Below are 25,163 nucleotides of genomic sequence, written 5' to 3'. Positions count from 1 at the left end.
ACTGACGTGTGTCGTCAGCCAATCGAAATGTGATACATAGTGACAGAACGCCCCAGGCCCAGCAATGTGTCTGGCGCTAGCCCCCGCTGGTGTCATCAACGACGTTTGCACCTTTGGCGGGTTTTGAAGTAAGCTATGGCCACTGCATTAACACCATCGATCCATCATGTTTCTAAACTCCTTCATGTGCCCTTTTCACAGCGATCGTTTGGAGAAAAGAAGGACGTTATTTCAAGAGGGAGAGGTACATCATTTACGGTAGTTAATGAGTGTTAATGATACATTTATAACATTTTAGTGACGGGGACGTGTTCCGCCTATGCTTATGTGGAAGCTTGTTTTTGTGTCATATAGTGGCTTGAGAAATTGCGTTTGCTGAGTGACATAACAGAAGATGTGGTGGTAATGATGCAGTAGCCTATAGATGCGCAGTGGTGTGCGTGTGCCAATGGCGTGTTTTTGTTTTTTATTTTGTTTTGTTTTACTGAAGGCCCTGACTGAAACCCCACGGTACACTACTGTCAATAGAAATATCTGATGCTCTATTATTTCTCACTTTTTTTCCTTTGCTTGTGAAGGGGTCCTGCTGCAATTTTTTCAGTGATCTGATTGGTCTGCACTTGAGCTTTTCACAGGTTCACAATCTAAAGCTGCCCTCTAGATTGTCAACATCAGTTACTATGGTGATTTACCGCAATAAGAAATGAACCGGCTTCATAGGATCACAAACCCAGGGTAATACCTCAAGTTTTGATAAATCAAAATTCTGCCTCATAGTGTAGGCCTCTTGGGAGATGAGACAAATTAGTGTGTTGACATGTGTCTGGTGGGGCATGTGATTGCCTTGTAAACATACACATTACTTGCTCACACCTGATGCAAAGTGAGCAGGTGTGCCTGTCTTCTGACTGGTTGCAGTTAAATTCAGTGAACAGTGCATATTGAAAGATGAATCTGCTGGTTTTATTTGTTTTCTGTTTGCTTGCAGAAGATAGTATGATTTAATGGACTTTTGCAAGGTAGGGAGAGAGAGTGACCGAGAGAGAAAAAGAGAGAGGGTGAGAGGGAATGGCAGCTGTGCACACTCCAAACTGTCATAGTAAATGCAATTAATGGAAAACACTGCTTCCGTTAAATTTTTGTATTTTTTTGTATTTATTTATTTGCACCATAAAAAAAACGACAATACAAAAAACAGAAATTAAAGAAGAATAGTAAGTGCAGGAGAGGTTAAAAAACCCTACATGGGCTTATAAGAAGCACCTCCCCAAGAAATATACACATTCTACAGACTCTAAATAAAATAAAAAACAAACATGAAACGACAATGAACATACCGATGAAATGTAGACTTTTAATGAAAGGAGAGGTTTACAAGCTATAGCAGAAATTATCTCGCAAAGTGCTAGATAATACTATATAGAAAGCTGGTAACTTCAGAAAAGAGATAATATGATATCTAGTGTTGAAGCATTTCAGGTTGAAAGCTAGATGCATCACTGTAACATTACCTACATATGTGGTCAAACAGCGGAAAGAGGGTGACCTTACAACATATTACACAAAATGGATTGCTGTTATGGGGTTGCAGGGATCTTCATCAGTTGTTGGGATCAATTGCAGTTTTTAATCCTTGTACTATAGAGCATGCACTGATCAGATAATGATATGAGATATTGATTCATTAGTAGGGGTGTCACGATCTCGATTGTAAATTGTACATTGTATCAGTCGAAACACTGTCACAATCTTCTTCAAAAGCGGAATTGGTGGGATTGAGGATTTAACCATGCCTCCAGTGTAATGGCCTGCAGGCATGCCAGAGGGAAAAAAACAGTGTTGTGGCTGTTGCCAGTTACCTCCTCCCGCTAACCCAAAGCTGCTGCCAACTAATAGTAACACCTGCAACTTCTGTTTTGGGCGACACATTGAACGAACTCGAACCCCTTCCCATTCTCTGAAATCACTGGTGTGGAAACATTTTGTGCTCCCCTGTGATGTTGTCATCAATGTTTGCGTTGTCGGCAAGAAAGCCAAGATGTGTAAGCCAAATGTACTATAGAATTATGTACTGTAGAATATCCTGTCCCATGTGTTAATGAAAATGTACTACTGGGCGCCATAGGAAGTCATTCCTACCTGTGGCCATCGGACTCCACAACTCCTCCCTCCCTTAATGTGTGATATATGTGTTGGGATCTGTGCAATTTCCTGAACTTTATGTGCAATAACCAACTTATGTATAATAACTAAAATTACAACCATCTCATCCATTCAGCACTGTATAGAGTGTACATCTCTACTGTATATATTGTATTATGTTGACATTTTATATTAGAGTACATATGATTAAGTTTACTCAGCTTTATGTTTACTCTTGTTCATTCTTTATTATTCTTACATATTTCTATCCTTGTATCATGTTCTTTGAATAGTAGCGACTGTAACACAAGAATTTCTCCTCTGGGATCAATAAAGTATTGTGATTCTGATTAAGATTCATGAAAGGATTGTTGCACATTTTTAATTTTATCGAATGTTTATATTTAAAGTTTATCTAGTTGGAGAACACTGAAAACAGAAAAGAGTATTGTGAAGAGAGACCTGACAACAGTGGCCTCCCTTGTTTTAAGTGGCGGTGGATGGGGGTGGTTAGGTTTTGAATCTCCATTAACAGTAGCTCAAGGACTGGGTGCAGTCATGCAGCAAACATGCTCCACTTGGAGTGACATACAATCAAAATAATTCTCACAAAGACAGTCAGTGCATTCAAATGGACCTTGAATCAGTAGGTCAGTGAGGCATGAGCATTATAACTGCATTTTAGGGAAGATGTGACATGAAAGAATTGAAAGTTGTGGTGTAGTATAGACACTGGCCTCTGTGAATGAGAACCTTTTAGGATTTAGACAATATTATCTTTGCTGTTTGAGGCTCTTCATCAGACTTAGTTTTTTGTCCTTGTCACAGGGGGCAGATTGAAAGTTTTAACTGACCTGGCATGTACCAACTACATAATTCATCTTAACAGTCATAACGATAAGCTGTCTGTTATGTGTAGGACACTCTTCAGAAATGTGTATGGGTGTGTACTGCTTCCCCTTGTGTGATACAAGTTATAGCCATGGCAACACCAAAAGCAATATCAACGTAATATGCTTTTGATGATGACACACACACCACCCAAATTTGTCTCCCATATCTATTCCCTTAACATTCGGAACCACAAATGTTTTGCAAATAACAAAATACAGATCAAACTCGGAGTCCCCTCACTTCATGCCGTGCTGGTCATTTGTTTTGTTGTGTCATGTAAAGTCTTGACTTCACATTGTGGAGGAATAAATAATAAATGCATATATGGAATTTGTATTGTAGTAGTTTCAGTGAACAATTATGTATTGGTATTTGTGCCATTAGGTGTATGCAGGGAGCTCTTGGAACAAGTGAATGGGTACATTTGTAATAGCTATCTAAAAGTTACATTTTGTCACATGAGGCAGCCCAAGTGTTAACCTAGAGTGTCTAAACTGACCATTTGACAGAGTTTCTGCTTATTCTGTGCTGATTTGGGATCTCTTCAGCTGTCTGATATCAGAGACGGAGAGAAAGAGCCAAATCTCTGAGTCTCCTGAGTAACTAAGGTGCATACATAAACAAAGGGAACATAATTACACGGCTGTGATGGAAGCAGCAAATGTGTGAAGGTTAGAGATTTGGCTCTTTCTCTATATATATGTATATATATATATATATGTGTGTGTGTGTGTTTTGTGTGTGTATATGTATATATATATATGTATATGTGTGTATATATATATACACATATATGTACATGTATGTGTGTATATGTATATATATGTATGTGTGTGTATATGTATTTATATATATATATATATATCAAAAGTTAAATTAAAAAGTAAATTAAAACAACAACATTGAAATTGAAGTGGATATTACAGGATTTGGTTATTAATTAAGTAGTCAGTTACTACTGATAAAGTAATGCAGCCCTAAATGAAATACATTGTCCCCTTTTCCAGCTGTATCATACATTCTATTGTATGATTAGCATCCTGACTGGTAATGGAATTTTATGGAGGCCTTGGTACTGACTTTTCATTTATAGGGGCTCACTGATGATTTTTACAGTTCCCCTCACACTAAAAGGTTATATATATATGTATGTATGTGTATATATATGTATATGTATGTATACGTATGTATATATATATGTATATGTATATATTTGTATGTATATACTGTGTATGTATATATATATATATAAATGCACCGATATGACTATTTCCGCCGATACCGATATCCGATATTAACATTGCTGCTATGGCCGATAACAGATATCTACCGATATCGATATATGTTTTTAAAAAAAGTTTCTGAGATGATAAAAGTTTGTACAGAATGAAAATCATGCAAGCTGAATTTTTGAATGTCTTCCTTTATTTTCAAAACATGTTTTACCTCCAAATAACAAGCTCACATAAGACACAAGTAACCAACTACAAGTAAAGGTTTTTAGAAACCTTACAACTTGTAGCAAGTGTGTAACTAAATTAAAGTACAGTTTAACTCCTTCAACTCACTAAACTCCTGTGAGAAAGTTTGGATCATAAATTACAAACATGAACATAAATAAAAACAATACCCTGCCAAAGTTACTGTAAGGGCGTCTATACTGGGTATGTGAATAAAGTCAACAACCCTTCCTCCCGGCAACAACAACCGCGCCACTTCCCTTAACAATAAAACTACACAACAGATATGAGAAACAATACCTGACAAGCTCTACTAAGAGCTGCCATAATAAAAGAAAACATGTTAAAATACTTTATCAAACTTGCCAGTATTCATGGCAACCAGATATTTATTCAATTGCAAAACATCGGAAAAGTAGCGCCGACTTGGCAGGTTGTTGCGGGGTTCAATATGCTCTATCAACCGTCGGAACCTTCGGCTGGTCGTCAAGAGCAATCATTTCCATTACCTTTATCGTTATTGCCCTGGCCAATGTCTTCCTTTGGTCGAGTCCCAGCTGCGCTGCTTTCTTTTTTGTCTGCTGCCTAATGTTAATAGCGTTAGCTTCCTGCCGTTGTTTATGTACTTCTGGGTGGCGGTTTTTCAGATGACATAATCAAATTTGTGCTATTGAATGACTTGACGCGGAACCCTCCTCGCATTACCTCGACTTTGCAAGTGTTGCATAATGCCTTTCGCGTATCTTCTATCGACACCCTGAAAAAACGCCCACACCGCTGACATTCTCTCTCCTCCACACACACACACACACACACACACACACACACACACACACACACACACACACACACACACACCTTGTGCTGTGCTTGCGTCACTGACACTGTCATATGCCCAAACAAATGCCGCATGGTCTCCCCTTCCCGACACACATACACAAACAGCAATTAGACGGGTATAAACATTGGTTGTTAAAATCGCAGTTTTACTCATTGGACCAATGCCGATATGTTAAAAAATGACGAACATCGGCCAATAGTAATATTAATGCCGATATATCATGCATCCCTAATATTAATGTATATATATATGTATATATGTATGTGTATATATGTATGTATGTATATGTATATATGTATATATATGTGTGTGTATATATATATATATATACGCTTTTGCACATTTGCTGGTATCTTATATCACTAATGTAATGAGGTTTGTCTGTGTAATGTATTGAGATGATAGTATTTATGTATAATTTTTCATGATTTTTTCTGGTCCCCACTTAAGCAAGTAGATCAGAATAGTGGGTGAGTTTGTGAGATGGCTCCAGTGGCCATGCCCCCACTGTCTCATGAAGCTGAATTTAATGTGATTTAAAAACCCCAAACACTTTTTTAATCACTCAAGTTTGGTAAGATGGTTACTAACCCATTTTCCAGTGAGGTGACAAAGTCACAAGATATATTATAATCACTTTACACTTTGCCTCCGAAGCGTCTCTGTCTCTGTCTGACTTTGTTGAAAATAAACCTACAGAAGACATTCTGATACCAGAGTAGTAGAGAAAGAAAGAAAGCCTCTAAGAGAGAAAGACATCATGATCAAGCGAGAGATGGTGTCTCAGTACCTCCACACATCTGAAGCTGTCAGTATCAAAATATGTGGTCAATATAGTTAAAGCTTGTTGTTTTCAGTTATGACTAAATCATATTGTATTTCGACCTTGCCATGCCATATGATCCAATGCCACATGCAGTACAGTACATAGTGTTACATATGGACAGGATTTGTCTTATTAGCTCAAGAAAAAAAAGGTCATCATGTAATCTTACACTTGCTATTCATACAAATGTCTAGACACTAGCCTTTTAATTTTGTTCAAGAATGAGAGCTTTTTTTGCATTTATCTTTCAAAACCAAATAAAAAATGCTGGAAGCAAGTACTTACTAACCCATTTTCCAGTGAGGTGACAAAGTCACAAGATATATTATTATCACTTTGCACTTTGCCCCCAAAGCGTGTCTGTCTCTTTGTCTGACTTAAATAAACCTACAGAAGACATTCTGGTACCAGAGTAGTAGAGAAAGAAAGAAACACCGGTAAAACTTCCAAGGCAACGTCAACACCCGCAGGCAAAACCACAGTGAAATTATGGTTAAGTGTTGTCTGTGGTCTTGAGTTGGTGTCCCAAGTAACATAAAATCTAGTTGAGCAATTAAAACTGGATTATATGGCCTACTTTATTAATTTCATTCATTCATTCAACTGTCCACACCAAGTGACATCACAGCATAATTAAAAATATCCTCACACATTATATGAGGCCACATCCTCATGTTTGTAATTTGATAGTTTCGAGTGTTCCCACAACATTGTGTTGTGCAGAAACAGGCAGTTGCACCCCAAGTAACTTCCGCATAAGAGAACCAAAAAAAAACATTTTATGCAAATGATCCCTCTTGTAGTTGATTGAGTGAGTGCCAAAATGGAATACATGGAAGGCCATATTGTTATTAAGAAATACATTTTGGTCCTTAGTGCTTTGTTTTTTCTTTGTGACACTTCATCAATATCACTCTTTATTTTTATTAAGTCTTTTGTGGATTGAGCCTGCAGACAAAGGTCATGCCTGCAGGAGCATTATTTGGTGTAGTCTGACATCTAGTGGCCAAGGCCTGCTAGAGCAAATTCTATAGTGTAATTTTTCTTTTTCTCTGTTCAAATTTGTTTGTACCTTTCTGACTTTTGACTGTTGATAAGCACTTATCTGCATTTACACTCTTGTAAATGTCCTACTTAACTCACTCATGAAATGTTCCTGTCACAATGAATTCTTTCCAATTGATTATTTATTTTTTCTCCTATCTGACTCCTTTCTTAATGCTGCTTTTACCTGTTTTCTGATTTATTTCTTACCTTTATGTACCATATTTTTCCCTTTGATCCGTCCTCTACAGAAACTCAAACGGCTGATTCCTGATGAGGTAGGTTTGTTACCACTTACCACAATCACCTGTGTGCTTGACTCGTCCATCTGCCGGTGTGTTCTTTAATAAATAACCTCACCATTATCCATTTAATGTAAGGTCTCTGTCTGCGTCAAACCTAATCCATCATAACACGTGGCATTAAGTATATGTGTTTTCTTCTGTGTTGTACTACAGTTGGATATGCTTATAAAATCACAATGACATGAAAATCTTGGCACACAGACTAGTGATCCCTTTAAGTGTCTGCAACCAGAGACTGGCAAATTCATAGTTCACTGACCATTTTATTCATCTTAGAGGATCATTATGCCCATATGTGCCAAGGTTGCATGTACCTCAGAGTTGATGTTCTTGTGTGTTTTTCTTTTTTGGCAACAACAAGAAATAATAAAAAATGCAGTAAGTCCTGTCAGTGTACCACAGAGTCATTGAAAACTGAGGAAAGAAACTCAATGTTATTAAGTCACATTTCTGCACCTTCTTGTATCAAATGCATGTAGACTTTGTGTGGCACTGTTTGTTGGGAAAACCTTTTGAGGTGTGCAAGCCCTAATCATCACCCTACATTATTGAAAGGTTTAGAAGATGTAATGTACGGAAGCATTGAACTGCCAAGGAAAAAAAAACTATCTTTCTCTTTATAATGTGAACGATTTGGGTTTTAGCTTGAATTTGGCTTTATTGATTAAATGATTTTTCGGATGTTTAATTCAGGGAGGGAGTCTGAAGGTGGAGATGCTCTGCATGTGCTGAGGCTCACAGCTGCAACAGGAATTTTATCACTCCTCAGTTTGTCATTGCATTCGTCTTGCAGCAGGAATGCATATAAAGTCTCCATTGGCAAAGTGCAGCTTCTTTTCGCACACTTTTGTGAGTAAGTTAATGACAAATGATTACGTGAGTGATCACTGAACCCAGAGAGCATTTAGCATCTTAAGCAAGCAGATTATCCTTATCCTTCACCTATGCACATGATCACTGCTGCAAAGTGCATGAAACTAATGAAATTAAACTAAAACAAATAACAGCTCAGATATTTTCCCCCTCCTTGGCAGTTCTGCACTTCCGCTGTAATATCACAAAACTAAGGGAGAAATAACCCATGGGTAATCTATTATGGTTTAATCATCGTATGAAGTATTAAGACACTGATAGATTATGGATTGCCACCTCATTTGTGTGACCTGTTGGGATTTTTTTTTGCCCATTTGCTGTGACCTCTTTGATCTAATTTATCATGTTTGCTTATCCAGCTGGAGCGTTTCACCAGCATGAGGATGAAGAAGGACAAGGAGAAACCTGGCCATACGCAGGGACAGCGTCACTCTTCGGCTGCCAGCTATGAGATCAGTGCTCAGTCTGCCATTCTCCATGATCATTCTGATGAATATGTCCTGGAGCTCTTTGAACAGATGCTGGTGAGAATGACGGCATTATAATGTTTGTGTGTGTGTGTGTGTGTGTGTGTGTGTGTGTGTGTGTGTGTGTGTAAACTCACAAATACTTGATTAATGAAAGCATAAAGTCATTTTTGAAGAATAAACATTATTGTAATAGTTATTTCTTTGTTTGTCCACTCCGACTATCCCTCTTCCTGTCTCACTCACATTCTTCCAGGTGGATATGAATCTGAATGACGAGAAGCAGCAGCCTCTAAGAGCGAAAGACATCATGATCAAGCGAGAGATGGTGTCTCAGTACCTCCACACATCTAAAGCTGTCAGTATCAAAATATATGGTCAAAAAAGCGTGTTGTTTTCAGTTATGACTAAATCTCATTGTATTTTGACCTTGCCATGCCATGTTATCCAATGCCACACGCAGTACAGTACATAGTGTTACATATGGACAGGATTAGCTCAAGAAAAAAAATGTCATAATGTAATCATAGACTTGCTATTCATACAAATGTCTAGACACTGGCCTTTTGACTTTGTTCAAGGACTTTTTTTGCATTTATCTTTCAAAACCAAATAAAAAATGCAAGTAGCAACTTGAAGCAAGTAGCTCAAAGAACTAACAAAGCAATGAAACACAGATGGTTGGTAGTGCAGTTCTTTTAACTGTGAAATATGCCTCTTAAGATACAAACGGTACCCTTTAACTCTATAAATCAGCATTTCAAATTAGCCTTGTCTGTTTTGCTTTTCCGTTGTTGTTAAAAGAAAATTGTGTACAACCTGTAAGACAAATAATGAATACAGAAAACAACGTGTGTGTCTGTTGCATCTGTTTCTTTTTGTTTATTAGGGCCAAAACCAGAAGGAGAGCTCCAAATCAGCCATGATGTACATCCAGGAGTTGAAGTCAGATTACAGAGACACACAGCTGCTCAGCTGTCTGGAATCTCTACGAGTCTCACTCAACAACAACCCTGTCAGGTAATGCTTGAATATGATTGTATACATTTAAACCCCCCCACAAACGAATCAACATAGTTCACCTGGCATCATTGAAATCATAGAGCTCATGGGTCATCACATTTTTAATTCATGAAATGAATTAGATTGCATAATGCCCCATGGGTTAATGGTGTACGATAAAATCTGGGCGGAAAAAACACAGTGAGCTAATCGTGTTATCCTGTCACTTCCAGTTGGGTGCAGAACTTTGGAGATGAGGGCCTGGCCCTGCTACTGAGTCTACTAAGAAGACTCCAGGAAGAGAAAGACGAGTATCCGTAAGTCACCAACACAAAAGAACAAAAATAACACTGGCTCGCAGTGTTATTTTTAGCAGTGTGTTTATAACATCTGTTTACTTTCAACTAGAATGATGGGAGTGAAATGCCAGCATGAGATAATTCGATGTCTAAAAGCCTTTATGAACAACAAGGTAAGAAAGTTTCCTGACACACATCAAAATATGTCATTATTAGGCCATTTGCTTTCATTGTTGTAGTGTAGCATTTCCTCCACTAGAGGGCATCATCATCAACCTCGATCTGCTCTTTGAAGCATACACTGATTTTTAGAACTTTTTGGACCCTTTGTAATGTGAATCTGTCCATATCTTATGTGGCGAAGAAGAACCACAAAATTCTGCACTACTTTTTATGTTAAAGTAGAACTTAAAGGTACAGACTATAGTATTCTGAAAACACACACACACACACACGTTCATATTTAACATATTTAAAAGAAATCCATCTACATTTTATTTATGGACAGTCAGTTATTTTGGCCTGTAATTAATTTTTAAGATATAAAAATCATGCTTACTATAAGTGATAAGCATTTCATCTGTGCTCACATGCTCGTTTGAGATTGTTTCAACAATACAATATAAATTAGGGATTTGTGTCTTTGTTGGGTCTCATTTTGCTTCCCTTTTGTCCCCTTAAGTATGGTCTAAAATCCATGCTGGAGTCAGATGATGGAATTCCTCTGCTGGTCAGAGCCATCAACCCTACTGTGCCTCACATGATGGTGGATGCCGTCAAGCTTCTTTCTGCCATCTCCATCTTGGAACATCCTGAAAACCTGTAAGAACATGTAAACTCTTTTACACGGAAATCCTGGCTAACTCTTCCCCAACAGTTTAAGTGTGGAGTTCAAATCTAAACTGACATTTCCTTACCTGATTAGCTCTATTAACGTACACTTTCATTAATTATTAAAGACTTTCTTTGAATTAAATTCTCTATGGCAGGTTCTAATAGTAGCTGCAAATCAAAGTCCTTTTGGCCTGAGTCCTTTCCTCAGTTAACATTCTTGTAATGACGTGGTACATACAGTGGCATTTATTTTACATAACTGTCTATTTTTGCAGCCATGAACGTGTTTTGGAGGCCATGACAGAAGAAGCTGAGAAACGGGATATTGAGAGGTTTCAGCCTCTTCTCACTGGCATGAACAATCCCAACATCGCTCTTAAGGTATCTGCTTGACAAGTAGCAATAGTTGGTGCTACCTGTGTGAAAATGTGCTCACCTGAAAAGTATTACATTTTCATGGTGATTTTATAATAAATATTGTTGTCTCACCTAAATTGTTTGGTGTACCTTTCGGTAGGGTGGCTGCATGCAGCTAATCAATGCTCTGATCAGCCGAGGGGAAGAGTTGGACTTCAGGATCCATATTCGCTCTGAGCTGCTCAGACTGGGACTCAGAGACCTGCTGATGGTACAGAAAATGGCCTTATTTGATATTTTTCTTCATAGTGACTCCAACATCACTTATTTCCTGGTTGTTCATGCCTGCCCCCCTCTTGTTTCTTCTGTTTTACTGAATGGCTGAACACTTGTGTGCTGTTATAACTTTATCAACTATCCCTTTTCCCACATCAATCCCTCTCCCTGCAGGAGGTGAGGAAGATAGAAAATGAAGAGCTGAGGGTGCAACTTACGGTGTTTGACGAGCAGGCTGAAGATGACTCCGAGGACCTCAAAGTGCGCCTTGATGACATCCGCATTGAGATGGAATATCCTTCCACAGGGAAAAATTGTTCCTCTGCAGAAATTCAAGGTCTGCTCTGCCTTTTTAAAGTGAAAGGCATGAGCTTGACAAAGTCTATCACATAATTGTATATCTTCATCATTTTGTCCTTACAGTACTTTTCTAGCTTGATACAAAATAACCTAGACTGCATTATTTTTCCAATTTATGTGTCAGACAGATATTTCAGACAGCATATAGAATCATACACATTATTTCCTCTGCTCTTTAAAAATGAGTCGGCTATCTACACAAAAGTTGGCTCCTCTCTGTTCCTGCATAATCAGTATGACTACTTTCTTCCTAGACGGAGGCAAAATTAACATTTGCAAACTTAATAAGCATAAGATTGCATACCCCTAGGGACATGGTCACACTTAACATTCAAAATGTATCTTCCCCAATTAACATTTTAATGACATCAGCTACTGTGTTGCTGTAAAAACAACAAAACATCCAACAACCACTGGACCTTTTCATCTTAGAACCCTAAATTATGTGTTTTCATTATAACTTTGAGATGAAAATTCCATACACAGTAACAAAATAAACAAATTATTGAATTCTGTCATTGTCTAGAGGCCTGATGATACATGCTTCTTTACTTGTATCATTTCTCATCATCATGCAAAGTTGACAATCAACTCCTGCCATACAGTTGCGGTTTATCTCAGTTGATCTTATTAAAAATGATTGTTCTGTATTGTTACTGTTATCATTGTCACACCACCTGTACAGATTGCAAGTGTTTTCCGTAAATATTGAAAATCCCAATATTTCCTGCTGCTTGTTAGGTGCAGTTACAGTTTTCTAACACCAGGTGTCTCCCAGGGGCTCTCATCATAGTCCAGTGGTTGTCTGACTCTACATGCATTAATCTCAAGTATGATGTTTCACAGAAGGTCAAATAACGTTTGAAAACACATGCATAAATGTCTTAATTATTAAGTTAAGATTACATCATTGTTGCTGCGATACAGCATAGATTAATGGATGGATGAGAAATGTGGCATTTGTCTTACTTTCATGTGTCCAAATGTCTGCAGGAAACAAATGGAAGTGTTGAGTTTTAGTTTATTTAGAAATGCAGATAATGGTGATGCACAGCTATTCCTAATTGTCAGTAATTATGCTTAAATGACTGTTAGAGTTACTGTTTATGGTGTTTTAAATGATAAGCCCTTAACTTGCTTTGTTTCACTGATGTGAGGGAAGTGTTTGAGATCCTGGTCAACACCGTGAAGGACTCCAAAGCTGAAAACCACTTCCTGTCCTTGATGCAGCACCTGTTGTTGATCCGTAATGACTATTTGGCCAGGTAGCACATTATACACATACACAGTACACAAACTTCTATGTTAATGACATAATTCAAGGCTTGCTTTACCCATTATTGTGATGAGGGTGTCTTTTAATCAAAATTGTAATCAAAACTACAATATAGCCAATGTATTAATAATTGGGTGTCTAAAAAATAAACGTACTATTTTTGATCTTTATAGGCTCTTTTCCACTAGCGCAGCACACCTTGCCACACCTCAGCACGGCATGTTTATTTTGTGTTTCCATTAGCGATGATACCCAGTAGTTTTTTAGTACCTGCTCTGAGCTGACATTATGCGTGACGTCTTCAGACTGCCGGCCGTTGATTGGTCAGATTGCCATCACAGGAAAAAAAGACTTAACAATCCTAAAAATGTGGGTTCCAACAATTACCAAGGAAATGTCTAAAATCTCTGTATTTAACAGAGGAGTCTGGTGTATTTAGTGACAGCACGGCGAGCTGCATCACACCCCTGCTGTTGTATTTCAGCTCAGTGACTGTGTCTTACTCCAGTCATGGAGGAAGAACTTAGCAAATCTTTTTAATTAACTGATTCTATTGATTCAGTTGCACTGAAGACAACTGCTTTACAAGTCACTAGTTTGTTTGTGTGGCATGTAAAACAAAGTCACGGCAGTTTAATGCAGCCGTGCTGTGATGACTCCACCCACATTGAGGAGGTACTATATTGTAATGGAAAACCAACCAAACCGTGTAGAGGTGAGGCGAGTCGAGGCATGTAGACATGTAGTGGAAACATGGCATATGTCACTTTACACTTAATTTGCTACAAAGCTTAGGAAGATGTATGATTGAAATAATCAACCACACTATTCTAAAGAAAGCTGCATGTAGCACAATGCAAAGCTGTGGGTTCCTTCATATTACTGATATATATTTAAAAAAAGCCAAAATAACCACAACAAAAGGATAAAGAAATGCATTTTTTCAGTTGACACTCCTCATCCACCCCTCTCCCTCCTCTTAGCCTATCCTTTTATTTGCTGGTTGTTTCTTGAGCACTGCTCCAAATCTGTGAAATGAATACATGCAATGAAGTTTAATTCCATTCCCCTCGTATCACCAGAGAGACTTTCCCTGTGTCCTCTAAAACCTTAGGGATTTAGTTTACTCACAAGTTTTAGTTAAACTTGGGAGAACTGAGGAGATAATGTGTGCAGTTGTGCACATTTATGTCCACTTTAACAGGCAAAATGTTTCTTCACATACTATCACAATATGTACAGGCCTGAACATATTTCAGTAGAGTTAGTTGTGTTTTCCTGTCTTTTCCTGATGGTGGACAAGGAAATTGTGGTGTATTTTTAGCAGAGTTTGGGGAATAAACTGTGAGAATGGAAAAGGTAAGTTGGCCCAAACAGCTGGTCCCAGCCAAAGTATTTTTAGCTCCTCTTCTATCTCTTCCATCCTTCCTTTTCTGTAATCCTGCATTCTCCAGCCAGGTGAACACAATATACGCAGTCTGTAATGCACTCCACACAGAGAGTGGGAGGGAGAGCTGCAGAGTGACAGAAAATACAGCTTGGTAATTACAGAGATGAAAAGAGAATGTAGGCGGAGGGTGAGACAATAATGAAAAAGAAATTGGGAGTTGAGGTAAATTGCTAGGTAGATGCTGAGAGAATGAGGGAGGTATGTACACAGAATGGAAGAGTTAGCATTTATGTCAGAATGAATGACGGACAACCTGCTGTTTTGCTTTTTTTAATTCTTTGTACGGCTGTATTTTAATCTCAAATTGAGATGGAGTTTACACAGGTGTATACCTTATACCTTTATTTAAATATGAATGGTCATACTTATAATGGTCATACACAACAATACATACTGTTTGTCTTCTTTGTTTGACATCATTAAATTTGGATTAGTGTTTGTCAAAATGTGTGCAGCTATATGTGTACTGACAACTTGAATCCTAATATACCATCTAAATGTGCTGCATTCAGGAATTAAGCTGTAATTGGGATCGTCGGAATTCAGATACACAACTCGAGTGTATTTCACTTTGAATGTGTTTTCCGGAAGGACACTAGATGGCTCTCTTGCTCCACCAATAAATCTACCCTTGAAGTGTAGTGAAGGATTGGAATAAGTGTTGGAGAGAGATAGGGTGACAAAGAGAGATGGGTAATGCAGGGGGGGCACATATACACACACAGAATAAATAAAGTATTGAGTTTGTGAATCTGGCAGCATCTAATGGGGTCAGGGAATAAGACACCTCTAAAATTGAGTGTCTGTGTGAAGCTCAGTTGATCAGACCGAGTGTGTTGGGTATACACCAACACACTCGCAAACGCAGTTGCACACAATCAATCTTTGTGACAAGAAACTCAAACTGTCATGCTCACACAGACAGCCAATCTCAGTTACAAAGACAAAGTGACAAGGCATGTGTGTTCACACACTTATCTGGACAAATGAACCCACTTGCTCTTTGTCAGTCCCATTCTTTACTCACAATTTACCCTACATTTTTTGTTTGATTAGAATACTCACATCTATTACATAATATTGTACATTTTTCATATGCTGTCTTTTATTGTGGAGTTAATTTGCAAAATTAGAAACTGACAGTACAGTCAGCTCTTTACAATCTTCTTCACTCTATTCTCTGTTTCCTGATCCTTCCATCCCCCCCCCGCAGGCCTCAGTACTACAAGGTGATAGACGAATGTATCGCTCAGATCGTGCTTCACAGAAATGGAGCGGACCCTGACTTCAAGTGTCGTAATCTCAGCCTCAACGTTGAAGGCTTGATAGGTGAGTAGATTGACCAGAAAACACACATGAACAAACTTTTCCTTTCTTCTCTCCCTTGGTGTGTGTGAACTACTGCTACTACTTCTCCAAACACTAGCACAGTGACTGTGTTCCTGTCAATGGCAACATGCCTTCATTTAAGTGAATATCACCACATTACAGGTGCAGTGGTCTGGATTCCCCACAGGGTGGTGCCAGAGGGGGATTGTCCATTACTTTTAACTGATTTTTGCTACTCATAGTTGTGGTTTACATTGCGTTAATCACAATTTCATAAGCTTTGTCAAACAAGCAATCCCATAATCTGATATCATAATGTATTTGGTAAAATGTCTTTGTCTCTTGTGTTAGATGGTAACTTAAAAGCATTCATGGTTATTGTATTTACTGTAAATAAAAATAGACAACCATGGCTCCTAGTGCATGCATCTGCAAGAAAGTTCTATGATGGCCACTTGTACGTTTCTGGTAACATTTGAGTTTGGACTGATATTCGTAAATATAGATTTTATGAATTTGAGTGAGTATGATACACCTGATTACTGTTGTAAAATAAACCAGAGCCGAGTTAGGGGTGCAGGACACGTCTCAAGAGTTCAATACTCTTTATTTATGGCCGATCTCTATTGCCCAACACAGGAGGTTCTAATTGCATTGCTTCTAAATGTGTCCTGACACACTCACACACACACACACACACACACACAGGCTGGCTGGCCTCCTTTAAGACTGCCAGAGTTATCGGTGTAAAGCAGCCCAATTCTGCCCTGCATACATTATTTAGTGTTTTTCTTTGAACTCTGAAATTCAGCACAGTTTTCCCCACATTCTGTCTCACTTAGTGCTCTCTTTCTGAAGTTTGTCCCATTTAGTCCAGCCACCATGAGAGAAGTAACAACCCCTCCATTACCCATCCAATAACCATGTGCCATGTACTTGCACACAAATGCACACTCTGAAATTGGATGGGTTGGCATTTTATTGTAAAGTTCTGTCATGCAGATAGATTTTTTTTCTTTGGTTTGTTGATAAGACCTTCTAGACTTACAGAATCTGAAATAGTTTCAGCTCCTTCATCCATGGGCGATCATTTTACAGCAGCTATCGAACCTCATTTTGTCTCATCTTTTTCATCTACTTTCTTAAATAATATCTAAATTTTCCAGTTTAGCTTTTCACAACTCTTCTGAGTCTTCGATCTATCTTCTTGATTTTCCTCCTGGGCGTCATGATTAGCTGTCTTTGATCCAGTGACTATGTGGTATTCATCTTCATGTTAATTAGCTCCTTTACTGCACATACTTGTTAAGCCCTTTGGTGCTTAAGCACCTGTAGACCCTGCTATTATTCATTAAGAGTATACCATTGGTTAGTCTGTGTCCTTTGTCAAGCAGAATAACTTATAATGAGATTATTCCCTGGCTGTTTTATGGTCGGTTTTCTTCAGTCTTGCAAAATAGCAATTGTTGCCTACAAGATTGTCTAATAAACTGTGTGAGGTGTATTTTTCCATAGAGGAAAACAAGTGAGAGTTTAAAGAGTGATATCTGGAGAATTACTCGGACTGTTGCAGGACATTGATTAGTGTGATAAGAGAAAAAATATGAGGATAGTTAGGAAGAGTGCTCTCTGTTTATGTGCTTGTTTGTGTGTACACATCATGTGCCAAACTGAAGATTGCAATGTCTCTATAGCCAAACTTATTGTTTCAATCAACCTTTTTACCATTTTTTTTCGCCCCCTTTCTTCTGTCCTTGATTTGTCTGCAGATAACATGGTGGACCAGACCAAGGTGGAAACCAGTGAAGCTAAGGCTGCTGAGCTGGAGAAGAAGGTGAAACACACACATTATAAATACACACAACACAACACACACACACACACACATATACTGTATGTCTACACAGAGAAGCACACAAGCCATTACAGTCGTATAGACACAACAGAAATTTGTACATTATAAGCGTACACTTCCCCCTGACACGTGCACACTCGCATACAAACTACATCATAATGAAATTGTATGCACCCAGTGTCTGGCTGACATGGGATGGCAAATGAGGGGAAAAAAGAGGCACAGAGGGTAAGTGAATCAACATGCACATGTCTGACAGCAAACCAACAGACATATTTTTACTGACTATCAAAACACACACACTCCCACACACACTCACACAAGGGGGGTAAATGCCTTGATTGCACCATGCTGCTACTCTGATATTTCAGTCCGAGTGACAGGATAATTGCCAGGAGGGAGGTAAAACTAGCTTTCATTCTGGCTCATGAAAAGACACACAGACTGATGTGGGATCATATCCACACACACACACACACAAATACACATTACATGAACACACTCAGATTAATATTTGTTGACCACACACCAAAGTGCGAGTGGAGCATGGAGGGGTAATTGCAGGCAGGAATTAAGGATGAGGCTGTCAGGACACTGACAGTGAGAGTAACAGATCTGCTGTTAGCAAATTAAACAGCCATGTGTGTGTTCATGTATTCACCTATTTGATCACTCCTAGCCTGTTTGTCAAGTAAAAATCTTTATACAATTATGAAAGTTAGAAAATTAAACGTGGGGGTAAGGTGGATCTCCCATTTGTTTTTCCGTTATGGACATGAAGTCTTAAACATGGATGTGAGAAATGAGCTCACAGAAGTCCACTGAAGCATCCTAACTCAATAATTGACACTAATTTGCAGTGTAAATTATACAATGAAACTGAAAGCAACTAGATTGCAGGAAATGGCTCCTATGGGTCTTTGAGAAATGTAAACTGCTGCATTTTCAAGAGAGAGGCTAAAAGTATATGCATGCCAGCACATTTGCACCCATATCTCTTTCAGAAAAACTCACTGGTGTGCTGGTTGGATTTTACTACATTTAATCGATTTGATACATTTCTCCTAAATTGTCCTTCAAATGACTAATAAAACATGGCTTTTGAGGTCTAGTACATTTTACTCACCCATTATTTCATAACAATCCTGGAAATATGTTTTTTTTGTCATACTCATTATGACTAATGTCAGGCTGAGTTTTAAATCAACTCTATTACATGCAGAGGTTCTCCAAAGTAGAAGGAAGAGACTTTTTTTGTTTAACAGCTGGACCTATCTGTCACAGGCAGCACATAATCTGGAAAAGACACATAAATAGCTGAATATTCATTGCACAACAGACCAGGGACGCCACTTTTAACAATGCATATTAGAAAATGAAGGAAATTTGGAGCTTAACCTGCCTATTTTTCTCTTTGTCTTTGACTTATATGTAATTAGCTTGATGCAGAGTTGACGTCACGCCACGAGTTACAGGTGGAGCTTAAGAAACTGGAGGGTGACTATGAGCAGAAGCTACGGGACCTGGGCCAAGAGAAGGAACAGCTGGCTTCTTCTAAGCAGGAGCAAGAAATGGAAAACCAGGGACTCCAACAACAGCTCAGCACTCTAAAACAGCAGGTACACACAGACACATATGCACACCCACCTGTTACTGTGAGCTGTTATGCCCCAATAAATTATTTTTCAAATAAGTCAAACACTAATGTGTTTACCATTCTTACTGTCAAGTGTTGAGCCTTAATGTGACAATTCCATCTTACAGGTTCTTGATTTGTAAATAAGTCTTCCTATACCCATTTTTTTGGGTATAGGAATGTACCCTTATAGTGATACCCCCAAAATTATAACATTTATTTAAATTTTACAAATGGTTTTAAGAGATGCTGAATCAAAATAACAGAGTCACCAACAGAAGTAAACTGGTATAAATAAACTGGTATCAAAAAGGAAACATAGCTGTAGCAATATCTACAATATAGCCACAATAGCCATAGTCACAAATGTGAACCATTTCTCTCTCTCTCACACACACACACACCCACACACACACACTATTCTCCCAGAAAACGGCCAGTTAGCTTTCAGACTGTGACTGTGACTTTGTGAGATCACAATGTCACGGATGTAACAAACACAAAGACAAGGGACGACCCCCAGACACGTTTCAGACTGAGTGGAGGCACACTCAGAAGTGTTTGGATATCAGGGCATTGCTATGTCAAGGAGACTGTGTGATTAAATGCATGAGTAAGGTCCCTCTTTAAGAACAAATACTGTAGATTTGTACATGATATAAACATAAACGCTACAGTATGATTCAAAACCAAATTTTAAAAACTTTGCAAACTTTTTCCTCATTCAAACTGGGCAAGGTGGCTTTGGAGCACTTTTTTTTGTTTTTAAAAAGCCTATATTTACTCATTTGAAACCATATTGATTCCATCATCAAAAGGCTCAACATAAACAAACAACATATCACATAATCACTGAAGAACATTGAATGAGACTAAGTTTTTGTACTGGGAACACACACAAAAAGAAACTTTGGCAAAAGCTGCAAGAGGTAAAATATTTCAAGGTTTAGATAAATGCAAGATTATGCAAATCTAAGCACACAACTGTCCAACATAACATCTATGCACACCCACTCAAACACTGAAGCCTCCTGGCTTTAAATGCTAGGGTAGCATGAAAAGAAAAAAAAAACTTCAGTATTGGGTTGAACCCAAATCGTCAAGAGATTAAAAAACAAAAAAATAATTAAGAAAAAAAAATGGGGAGTGGGGAAATTAAAGTATAGTGAGTAAATAAAGATGAATAAAGGGAGAGCATTGCCAGGATACTGTGAGTGTGTATGCGGTTCTGTTCAATGATAGCCGGGGCGGGGCAAAATAAGTATTGTTTAGCTGTCGGTGTCCCGCTGTCGTGCAAGCTGGACTCAGAGTTACACCCCAACTCACAGTAGCACCAAGTGACCTAGAAGCATGTGTGTGTGTTTCTGTCAGTGAGAGAGGTACACCGCTCCAAAATGAGCTTCATTCAAAGTGGCTAATGCCAGCAGTCATCTTCTCCACATGCAAAATCTCAAACACTTACAGACACATATGTAGATGCAGTTGTCCAAAGCATAAACAGCATCATGTGCCAAGCATCAAAAAAAGCTTCTCATACTAAGCTGGCTCATTTTTCTCTGTGTTTGAGGCACTGCCCATCAAAGATTTCTTCACACATAGAGATGTCTTACTATTTGACTGTGATGCTGTGCCCAACTCTTCATCTGCTTCCTCACTAAGAAAGCCTGCCTCAGAGACCCTATTTGCCAGTTACCGTCTTATTTTCAAAGTCAGGAGAAATGGCAAAATTTGATTATGTTGCCTTCAAACACTCCCATCACACATTTTACACACCTAAAACACACATTTAGTATTTCATTTTGATCTTCTACACATGTGTACTCTTTAAATCACATACATGATATTCTCAGTTTAATATCAGCTGTTTAATTACTTTGACTCTTTTGTCAAGAATAGTTTTAAATCAATATTTAAAATTTGATTTCACTCACTTTTAATGTAAAAGTTTGTCTTCACACAAACACACACATACACACACCCACTTTTTTTCCTCTTCATCTTGTTCTCAATTTCTTCAGCATCTCTCCTCAAACCCAGTCCTGCCCAGGCTTTAATCCCTGGCAGTGTAACATTTTTCTGCTCTTTGTTCTTTTTTCTCCTCCCAAAACTAATTACTCTGTTGGCATTGCAATTCATTGGAAACAGCCAAATCTATCCAAAATTTATGTGCTATCAAAGAATAAACAGCAACCGACAGTAACAGCAAGATAGAATGATAAATGACTTTAAATGTTTAACCATACAGCATACATTAGTATCAGGGATGGGAATTGCAGAGTAATTCATGATAAAATATAATATATGTGATGAATGTCCAACAATTACAATAACATTACAATACAGCGATTCTGTGCTACTTGATTTATTGCATGACAATTACCTCAGAAGTTTCTCACCCAAAGAATATGAAGTCCCCAGCAAGGTTAAGTGCAGATTTTGGAGGAGCTGTATTCTTTTCACCATTGTCCTTGTCATTATCCTGCTTTCAGGCTTTTTTTTTTGCCAGTTTTTCCTTTTCATGTTGTCTTCATTTCTATGCTAAACCATGCGATATATTTAGCATTGCGATATATTAAAAAACGCAATGAGGCACAGCTAAACACTGCTCAATGTGGGGCCCCTTTCACTGCTGCACCACACATGCTTCAGGATTAGCTGAAGAAGTAACTGTGGTAGTAATTGCAGGAATTATCAATTTAATCCACCACTTTAACAGAAAACATGTCTGAGGGTACCAAGCATGCATACAGTTACACTCCCTGTGCGCACGCTCGCTCAACACGAGCACCCACACACTCGCTCATGCATAAAAATGCTGTTGTATACCACAAAACATTTGACGTTTTTAAAAGAATATGTATTATACATTTTTGGTCTACTGCCTGGCACTATCATATTTTAGGATATGAGATATTGGCAAATAGTTTGTCCCAAATCACATTCCATGTCCTTTCTTACAGATTGAACAGCTGTCTAAGGATCTGGAGGAGGCCAAGACTAAAGTTGTCACGGTTACTGTTCCTGTCCCAACACCTGGTTTTCCCCCTCCTCCACCCGCCCCTCCTCTCCCTGGCCAGAGTGTTGGTGTGCCCCCTCCACCTCCACCCCTACCATGCCATGCAGCCATTCCCTCGCCTCCACCCCCTCCTCCTTTACCAGGTCAAACTGGTATTTATATACCTCCACCACCTCCTTTACCAGGCATGCCAGGACCTCCACCAGCTCCGCCTCTTCCTGGCATGCCAGCACCACCACCACCTCCGCCTCTTCCTGGCATGCCAGGACCACCACCACCTCCGCCTCTTCCTGGCATGCCAGGACCACCACCACCTCCGCCTCTTCCTGGCATGCCAGGACCACCACCACCTCCGCCTCTTCCTGGCATGCCAGGACCACCACCACCTCCGCCTCTTCCTGGCATGGCAGGACCACCACCTCCGCCACCCTTACCTGGGGGTCCTGGTATCCCACCTCCACCACCAGGCCCAGGCATGCCTCCACCTCCACCGTTTGGCATGGGAGGCTGGGGTGCCCCTGCACCACCTTCATTGCCCTTTGGGCTCCAGCCTAAGAAGGACTACAAGCCTGAGGTCCAGCTGAAGAGAGCCAACTGGAGCAAGGTCAGTCCTCAGATAGATACAATATAACAACCCTTTTGCTCTTTAGAAGAACGCCTGTGCAAATGTTACATTTTCTTTTGCCTGATGGGTACTAACAGTTACAAATCTTATACAGCATTGCCAGGAATGTCTCAACCAGCTTAAAACTTAAAGGCCAGTAGAAAAATTGTCTATAATTGTGTATTATGAATGCCAGAAACACCAGTGTTGTGAATGTGGCAGTTCCTAACAGATGTATCATAGTGTATTGAGCTCCTTATTAACACATGAGCATAAAACAGAAGAATTTTATTGTAAATAATTCAAAGTTAATTTAAAGTTTGGGAGACAACTTCTGAGATATAATGTGAAATAGCTCTAGGTGGGCTTTTGTGTGAGATGGAGCTTTAATAGTGAAATTCTAACTTAAAGTGACTTCCGTGCTGCATACGTGTGCCTCATGACAATGTGCTTCATGTTCTTCTTTCCTCTCATCTGTGATGGTTAAAACATCAAAACTGCCCTCTGTCTTTCTTTAGCCTAAAGCTACTCTTTAATGGCTTCAGCAGACTTCATCAGCATTTACTCTCTCTCCCTCGTCCTCCTCCCCCCCTCTCACTTTCTCTCTCTTTCTCTGGTGAGTGTTTGACGAGGCTGTCACAGAAATTGCTTTTTAATAAGCCTTCTTCTTTTAACTGCACCACTGAAAGATAATTAAATTGCTGCTAGAAAGGACAGTGTTCTTTTGTAATTTAAATTAAGGTTTTTTTGCTTGGTCCCTTGTTTTCTTTCTCGCTCTTTCAGCTAGTCGTAATATCACATTTCCTTTTCCTACTTTGTCTTTTTCGTCCAACGTCCCCATCCCTTAAGGCTTTGTCCATAATGAAACATCTGATATCTGGAAATTTACTACCACTGCTTTCCTGCTTGCTCTTTTAATTTTTAATTTCTCTTTTCCCTTGATGAAAATACTGGGAAAGTTGAGAAAAAAACTGAGTTAATTGTGACTAGAATAGAGAACGTGCACAACAAAAGACATGGAGAAGGTGACAGAAAGAGCAAGGGTGAAGAAGGGAACACATTTTTGTATGTGACACTCACAATATGTACCACAAAATATTATGTTACACTGTGGGAATATTAGAGAAAATGACTACTTCCACATTTTCCTTCCTCATATTTGTGCCTTCTCTTTAAGACCAAACTGCAGCCTCTTGTTTTGCATCTTTTGCAAGTGACGGAAGACATTTTGCCATTTTTGCACAATTTACATCACATGATACAATTAACTAACAGATCATTCTTTCTAATTCTCTAATTTCTCCCTCTCTGTACCCATTGGCATTTCCATCCTAGATCGAACCTAAAGACCTCTCTGAGAGCAGTTTCTGGACCAAAGTAAAAGAGGAACGATTTGAAAAAGATGAGCTCTTTGCCAAACTCACCTTGTCCTTCTCCTCGCAGACAAAGAGTGAGTGTCTGTGGCGTGTGTGTTCTTACTATTGTGGTTATTTTTTGTCCCCTCTGTAATAATCAATGTCTTTCTCTTCTTCTCACCTCTCCTGTGCTGCAACTATCTCCTCCCAAACTCCATTTATATTACAATCCTCCTGCCCTGCTTCCACCAGGCTCTAGAGGTAAGACTCTCACATACACACTTCTGTTTGTTTTTTTCACACCTCTTCTCAAGCCTTCTTTTCTCTCCTCCCTTTCTTTGCTTGGAGGACACACGGCACATTTACATTATTCAGCGATGCTGTGTCAAAAAAAGACCCTCACATGAGTTTATGAATAAACCACCCACACCTGTGTTTGCTCATCTTCTCAGTATGCCTGAGTTGTGCAGAGACAGAGTGCTTACATCCAGGTGAGATGAATTGGGACTTTGGGACAGAGGGAAAGATGGATAGAGGGATAAGGAGAAGGTCACTGTTGTCCTTTGACTAGCCACCTGCTGTTCTGGCACAAAGCGCTGACACACGGGCATACATTCACATATGCACACCTGTCCACTCTTATCACCTTGTCCCAGTGTCAC

At 39.0% G+C, this 25,163-nt stretch overlaps 1 protein-coding gene across 2 annotated transcripts in view; it reads left to right on the top strand.

Annotated features, from left to right (window-relative positions):
• Positions 1 to 25,163, top strand: part of LOC122778282 (protein diaphanous homolog 1-like) — an 83,197-nt gene that overhangs the window by 11,222 nt on the left and 46,812 nt on the right. The window contains exons 2-18 of one of the 2 annotated variants that reach the window (XM_044039997.1): positions 7,459 to 7,485; positions 8,745 to 8,909; positions 9,109 to 9,210; positions 9,742 to 9,872; positions 10,088 to 10,171; positions 10,263 to 10,326; positions 10,836 to 10,975; positions 11,263 to 11,368; positions 11,505 to 11,615; positions 11,795 to 11,913; positions 13,129 to 13,245; positions 15,920 to 16,035; positions 17,805 to 17,869; positions 19,330 to 19,509; positions 22,487 to 23,146; positions 24,482 to 24,596; positions 24,754 to 24,762. In XM_044039997.1, the coding sequence (XP_043895932.1) occupies positions 7,459 to 7,485; positions 8,745 to 8,909; positions 9,109 to 9,210; positions 9,742 to 9,872; positions 10,088 to 10,171; positions 10,263 to 10,326; positions 10,836 to 10,975; positions 11,263 to 11,368; positions 11,505 to 11,615; positions 11,795 to 11,913; positions 13,129 to 13,245; positions 15,920 to 16,035; positions 17,805 to 17,869; positions 19,330 to 19,509; positions 22,487 to 23,146; positions 24,482 to 24,596; positions 24,754 to 24,762 (2,311 nt within the window). The remainder of the gene's footprint in view (positions 1 to 7,458; positions 7,486 to 8,744; positions 8,910 to 9,108; positions 9,211 to 9,741; positions 9,873 to 10,087; positions 10,172 to 10,262; positions 10,327 to 10,835; positions 10,976 to 11,262; positions 11,369 to 11,504; positions 11,616 to 11,794; positions 11,914 to 13,128; positions 13,246 to 15,919; positions 16,036 to 17,804; positions 17,870 to 19,329; positions 19,510 to 22,486; positions 23,147 to 24,481; positions 24,597 to 24,753; positions 24,763 to 25,163) is intronic. The other variant, XM_044039998.1, reaches the window with a different exon arrangement.

This window comes from Solea senegalensis, linkage group LG12 (assembly GCF_019176455.1).
Source record: "Solea senegalensis isolate Sse05_10M linkage group LG12, IFAPA_SoseM_1, whole genome shotgun sequence".
Classification (NCBI taxonomy): Eukaryota; Metazoa; Chordata; class Actinopteri; order Pleuronectiformes; family Soleidae; genus Solea; species Solea senegalensis.
The sequence above is the reverse complement of the archived record's forward strand: the minus strand, read 5'-3'. Positions and strand labels throughout refer to the sequence as shown.